Raw genomic sequence first — 6,885 nt, forward strand, 5'->3', positions numbered from 1 at the left:
CAATCAATCAATCAAATAGGTATTGAACCTACCTTTAAAGCATTCAATGAGTCAAACATTTCATCAATCAATCAATCAATCAATCAATCAATCAATCAATCAGTCAATCAATCAATCAATCAATCAATCAATCAAATCAATCAGTCAATCAATCAATCAATCAATCAATCAAATCAATCAGTCAATCAATCAATCAATCAATCAGTCAATCGATCAATCAATCAATCAACCAAACAAAAATTCAATCTTCCACTTTCAGCGGTTAGTTTGTTACTCAACAATTCCATCAATTTATCATTGAAACTGTTTTATTATTATATTATTTTTGTTGTTGTTGTTGTTGTTGTTGAGGATTTGGCATTGGTAATCTCTTATTCCATGTTTTAGAAAAGTTTAAAATTAAGGATGGAGTAATCTGAATCTGAATCTGAATGTCGACACAATTTGAGTATTTGTATTTGAGGGTGGTGGCCTTTGTAGAATGTGGCTGCCATTGTTGGTGTTTAGGCTGAAATAGTTTGATAATTTTTGCCTGAAGGGATCTAGATCTGTTGTGTTAACATGTGATCCAGGAACAGCATTCCAGTCTTTGATGGTGCGGAATGCAAAAGAATACTCATCATCATCCTCATCATCATCATCATCATCATCATCATCATCATCATCATCATCATCATCATCATCATCATCATCAGACATATTTGTCCATTGTGCCTTCTATTAGATAAAATCTTTGTTTTTACAACCTCAATAATACTTACAAGAGAGCTGCCCAATGTTTTATACTCAATGTATGCTAAGACATCCTTTACCAATTTCAGATACACCCCCTTGGACTATGCCTTGATGGGAGAGCACCACGACGTGGCCCAGTACATGATTGAACAAGGGGCTCTCTCCATTACGGGAATTCAAGACATAGCAGCACTTAGTATACAGGTCGGGGATCACTATCATCAATATCATAATCATCATCATCATCATCATCATCATCATCACCATCATCATCATCATCATCATCATCATTTATACTATTATTAATGGACTGTTATATTGTGTACTTGTTACTATAAATAGTACTGAATGTGGGTCAGTATTTACTTTTCTAGAAAGCAAGTAGCCCGTGGATTGGTCTTTGTCCCAAATTATAGTTTTAAAAACCCCAAAAAAAAAACATTCTTGATTTCTCAATACTCCCAGTAATAACCGTTTACATTTCATTTGATTTAAAAATTCATAACACAAAATCATTCAAACATTTTTCTTTTCTATTTCCTTTTTTTATTATTTCAGTCTGCCTTTCGGGGATATCGAGTCCGTAAAGCATTTACAGAGAGAAAGAAACTTTTAATGAAACACGAGAAGTTGAAAAAAGAAGCTGCTCGGTAACGATTTGTTCTTTGGTTTTGTCTCTTTACATTGCATAATTCAGTTGTGCTTGAAACAATCTGCCTATTGTAATGTAATGGAAATGCCATATCTTTTTATATAGTTGATGGTATTTATTATCGTTTCTAAAATAGCATTTCTCAGGGATGCCAAACGTCCATTTTTAAAAGCTTTTTTCCTGGGTTTTTTTTGGTCACTTCTCAGTTCACAACTCAACAGCTTTTTCTGTCTTAAAGAAGAAGACCACTGAAGGTCGTTCTTCTCAAGACAAAAATAAATATTATTGGAATTGATGCAGCAAAGGCCCATATACTTGAAAAGGAAATGGCGGGGGGTGGGGGGTGGGGTGGGGGGGGGGGGTGAGAGAGATGTTTCTGTTTGCTCATTTACAAACTTGACAAGGTTTGTTTTCGGTGAGATGTAATGCTCCGCTCATTTTCAGGTTTTAAAAAAATCATTTGGCATCCTTAATTTCTAAAAGTTGTCAATAACATTCAAAGAATTTGGATGTATTTTGCTTTATTCTTTATTATTAAACTCACTTGCTTGAAAAATATTTTCTTAAAAGCATAGGTCTTAAAGTGATTTGAATTTATGGTAAATTAATTCATAACCAATTAAGTTCCTTTGTTCAATAATCTCTCCAATGAATTGTACCTATATTTTTCTTTCTCCACCTAATCCGGGACTACAGAAAAAGAGCAGCAGAGGAAGGGAAGAGAACAGAATTGGGATCACCTCAGCAGGATGGTTCTAGTAATTCACAACAACAAAAATCACATCATCGTCATCATCATCAAAAACAACCTCATCATCATTATCATCATCCAGACAATGAAGAACAGATTGTAAAAGCAAACCTTATCATTGATTCACCCAGTCACAAATCCACAGACATCAAAGACAGAACAAATACGCCTCCTTCATCTCTAACGGACACAGATAAAATTATTAAATCACCCCTTCAAATTTCTAGAAGGTTTTCTGAAGACTCTCAAGATCCCGATAACGAAAGCAACCAACTCATGAAACGTAATGCTCACCCCCATCATCACCATACAACAGAGTCACAAGCTTTGTTGTCGTCTGCCTCAGACACCCGCAGTCAGCAGGTCCCCTCCCCACAAGCCAGAACTCCGAGGAGTAAAGCATTACAACGAAGAAGAAAACAGGGTGAAACAGCAGTCACTTCTACAACAACAACTCTTGCTCAAAATCTACCACATTCTAAGTTATGTAATTTACAACAATACGAAACTAGTCCGTCTGTAAGAGAAGAATATGAACAACAAAACACCAACAGTGTTTGCCAATTCAACCAAGTCATTCATGAATCTAAATCAGATCACAACAAGGATATAAAAAATCAACAACAGACTGTTAAATTAGACCACTCACATCACCACCCGTCTCAAGCTGCTGTGAGGAAATCACGACAAAGGACGGGCAGTTCTTCTTCTTCTAGTCGACACAGGAAAGATAACGCATCTTCCAGTAGTAAATCAGATTCTTCCAACAGTAATAGTAAAACCAAAGGGATGAAAGTCAAATCAAATTCGTGTACAGATGAATATATAGGGTAAGGAAGATTAATATGTGACCCAGCTCTCCAAAATGGTTTTAAGTCCAGAGTTCATTTACTTGATTACAAAAAAATAATGAAGAGTTGCAGTTTAACCCTTTGAAGGCGAGACTGAATTTTCACAAAATACCACCTCTTTTATTCATTGTGTCCTAACTAAAATAAAAAAAAAAAAGAAGAAGAACCGTGACTAAGCGCAATATTAACTAATTTGCTCTTAGCACTTTTGAAAGGCTCCCAAGCCAGCAGCAACACTTAACATGTAGGACAACACACAACACATTTAAGGCATCATGACAATTTTTGTTGGCAGACACAACGTTTTTACCTACCTTGTACTCATCTTGCAAGTGAGTGCATCAGAGAAATTTGAGTAAAGAGCTTTTTTCAAGGTCTGAACTTTTGCACTGCCAAAGCAGAACTCTATTCAGGCTTCAGAAAGGTGAATTCACATCTTTTTTAAAGGCTCTCTTGGAAAAAACAAAAAGTTATTGTGTCGGATAAGAATGAAAATGAATCTCACCTTTAAAGAGTTTATGTAACTTTGGCTTTATTTAGCTCGATGGGAAAATTTCAAGCAGAGCTGCCAACTCTCGTCCCCCCACCCGTAATATCCGATCTTTTTTAGGCTCTTAAATTAGATTTATCCATAAAGCATTCTAAAATAGTTTTTTAATAATAGTCCTTTTTATTGATTAGAAATGTATACACATATAATTCGACTGTCTTTAAGTGTTGTTTACGCATATTTCTATTGGACTTAAGTACAAAGACTTGCAGCTCTTAATATCTTATTATTTTAATGAACTGTATTAGAATAATAGATTTTTGTGCTTTTTTGCTTCAGGGAAAAATCCAGATTTTTAAAGATATAAATCTTGATTAAAAAAAAAAGTCTTAGTCTGTTCTACTGAGATCGTGGGTTGGTAGCTCTGATTTCATGGCAGTTATTTCCCATGTAAACTTTGCCACTTTGATACCTTTTTGGGAAGAATGGTCACACAAAATTGGCACATCTGGTGGGCATAGTATAGTCTAGTCTAGTCTATAGTCCTTTGTTTCGTTGTCTCCTCCATCTTTTATATTATCTCACTATCCATTGTGTCTTTGTGTCTTTTTCCATTTACTTTACGCCTTTTCTCTGTGTTGATTCAATTTTAAATATCTAGATTGTCTAAACAAGTCTGACAACTTAATCTATCACAATCTTATTACTGGAAAATAGAATAATTCAAAATGATTATGATAGCTTTGAAAAAGAATGTAATGGACAACCAAGGAGATGTTTTAGTATCAAATCCTTATTGCCAACGAATAAAGTAGAGGTCCTGATTAAACATGATTTACTCGGCTAGTTCTCTCGAATTTTTGTCTTGTTTTATCGTGTTTACACTTTTTTTATATATTGGTTGCAGAGGAGATTTGAGCCAAAAATGTTCCAGGTCACATCTTTTATATTTCTTTTTGAAGCTGTTATATTCATTTTTAGATTCTTATTTTACACTTCACAACTTCAGGCAACCTGTGATTTATTGAAAACTGTCTAAAGATATTATTCACCTTAATTGTAATAAGATTGTAATAAATTGTAATACACACTCAATGGAATCTGACTAATTCATATTTACACATAACAACCATCTGTGAGTGTGTAGAGTTATCAGACTTGTCAATGATAATATCAATACACACTCATAGCATCACTTATCTATACTTACACTTATCCAACCATCTGTGTGTAGAGTTATCAGACTTGTCAATGATAATATCAATACACACTCATAGCATCACTTATCCATACTTACACTTATCCAACCATCTGTGTGTAGAGTTATCAGACTTGTAAGTGATAATATCAATACATACTCATGGCATCACTTATCCATACTTACACTTATCCAACAATATGTGTGTAGAGTTATCAGACTTGTAAGTGATAATATCAATACACACTCATAGCATCACTTATCTATACTTACACTTAACCAACCATCTGTGTGTAGAGTTATCAGACTTGTCAATGATAATATCAATACACACTCATAGCATCACTAATTCATACTTACACTTACACTTAACCAACCATCTGTGTGTAGAGTTGACACGGGCTGAGTTCAAGTCTTATGCCTTATTTTTATTTATTTAATTATTATTATTATTATTATTTTTTAAAAATTATTTGTTTGTTTGTTTTTTTTGTTTTTTTTTTGGACATTTATTTCAAAAATGAAAAACAAAAATCTATGTTAAATTGATTAGCAGCTTCAGACTTATACAAAGGCAAACGGTATAGACTTTCAGGTTACTCCTCTTAAACGTGTAGATCAACAACAACAACAATGGTAAAGAATTGTAGGGTTTTTTGGATCCATAGCATGTACCCATTTCCATCGTCTTGTACACAATTTTTGTCTTAGGCTAGGGTCCAAAGGTACATTTCTTCTATCATCTACTTCTGTTCTCCCTTTTATTTGAGATTTTTTATATCTAGAGAAATATCCACTGAAAGTCTCAAAGTGCTTTACAAGGGGTCCCAGGCCAACAGCAACCTTTAACATGTAGGCGAGACATGACGCCTGATAACTTTTTTTTTTTGGACAGCACAACACTGTTAACGACCTGATACTCATTTTACACCTAAGTACCTTGAAAGAATGTGAGTAAAGAGCCTTTTCCAAGGACTCAACTATGCGCTGAGTGAGGCTCGACCCCAGGACCTTCCGATCCGAAAGTGAGTTTCATACCACAAGACCTTATACTTTTATCTTTTCTGTCGTCTTAGTTTCATTGCCTCCATCCATCTTTTATGTTTTCCAATAATACCAGTTTGAGGTAGTGGGTCACAATTACTGTCAATGTTGTATTTAACTTTCTCCTTACCGACCACTTTCCTGATTTTCCTGGAAACATCCATACACATCCAACATAGAAATTGATTTATTAAAACTCTAACTCAAAAGAAATAATTATATATGTTATACATAACTTTTGTTCAACGATGTAAGCCCTACAACACAGCATTAAGTTCTCATACCTAAAATTTAAAAAAAAATAATTGTTAAAATTTTGTGATTGCAAAGGGAATCAGAATCAGAAACATGTTGGTTGTGTTGTCACAAATGTGATGATTTTCCTGTAGTTGGTAAAGCAACGGTTAAAAGAAATTAAAAACAAAATTTTCCTGGGCTTCTAGCCACAAAATCTTGCATTGCACATCCTAAATTATTATAGATGACGTCACTCAGACTTTGACTGACTTACTTGACTTAGATGCCTTTCGCGTCTCGACCGAAAGATCGGGTCGCCTTGGCTGTTTCCAGTATTTCCTGTGTGAGGTGTCTCCAATATTGCCGGTCCTCTGCTAGGGTTCTCAGATTTTCAAGGTCCCTGCCGTTATGAGACTAATGCTTTGTCCAAGTGTTGTGAGGTTTTTGTTTAGGATCACAGGGAGTGTTGTGATCGGTCTTCCTCTGAAAAGGTTCCCGTGTTTTTGGAAGTATCCCGACATGGCTTGGTTTGCTGGTATGTTTTTGTCCCTGCGTAGTATGTGACCGAAAAGTTGCCATCGTTGTTGTAAAATGTCAAGGGAGATTGGTCTTTCTTTTGTGATCTTATAGAGTGATTCATTTGAGATCTTTTTGGGGTATTTGATGTCCAGTACCCTTCTTAGCTGTGTGCGATGGAAGGCATCCAGATGTTCTTCTTCGGATTTTGTCAACGCCCAAGTGCCGCAGTTATACAGAAGTACCGGTTTTACAAGAGCATGGTACAGTTTCAGTTTGGTTTTTCTCTTTATTTTGTCACCTCTAATCCATACATTGGTGAGTTTACTGAGTGCGGCGTTTGATAGCTGTTTTCTTCTTTGTACATCCTCGGTGTCTCCAATTAGTGAGCCGACTTTCTTTGTTCTTTTC

At 35.2% G+C, this 6,885-nt stretch overlaps 1 protein-coding gene across 6 annotated transcripts in view; it reads left to right on the forward strand.

The window, feature by feature from the left end:
• The window catches only part of LOC144959126 (inversin-like), a 29,975-nt gene extending 25,635 nt beyond the window's left edge, over positions 1-4,340 (forward strand). For all 6 annotated transcript variants that reach the window (XM_078891578.1, XM_078891575.1, XM_078891573.1 and 3 more), the window contains 3 exons: positions 822-939; positions 1,294-1,385; positions 2,084-4,340. In XM_078891578.1, coding sequence (XP_078747704.1) covers positions 822-939; positions 1,294-1,385; positions 2,084-2,972 — 1,099 coding nt within the window. In that variant the 3' untranslated portion in view covers positions 2,973-4,340. The remainder of the gene's footprint in view (positions 1-821; positions 940-1,293; positions 1,386-2,083) is intronic.
• Positions 4,341-6,885: the final 2,545 nt, after the last annotated feature.

The sequence above is a fragment of the Berghia stephanieae genome, chromosome 13, assembly GCF_034508935.2.
Source record: "Berghia stephanieae isolate SIO BIC M18660-M18661 chromosome 13, UCSD_Bste_1.3, whole genome shotgun sequence".
NCBI lineage: Eukaryota > Metazoa > Mollusca > Gastropoda > Nudibranchia > Aeolidiidae > Berghia > Berghia stephanieae.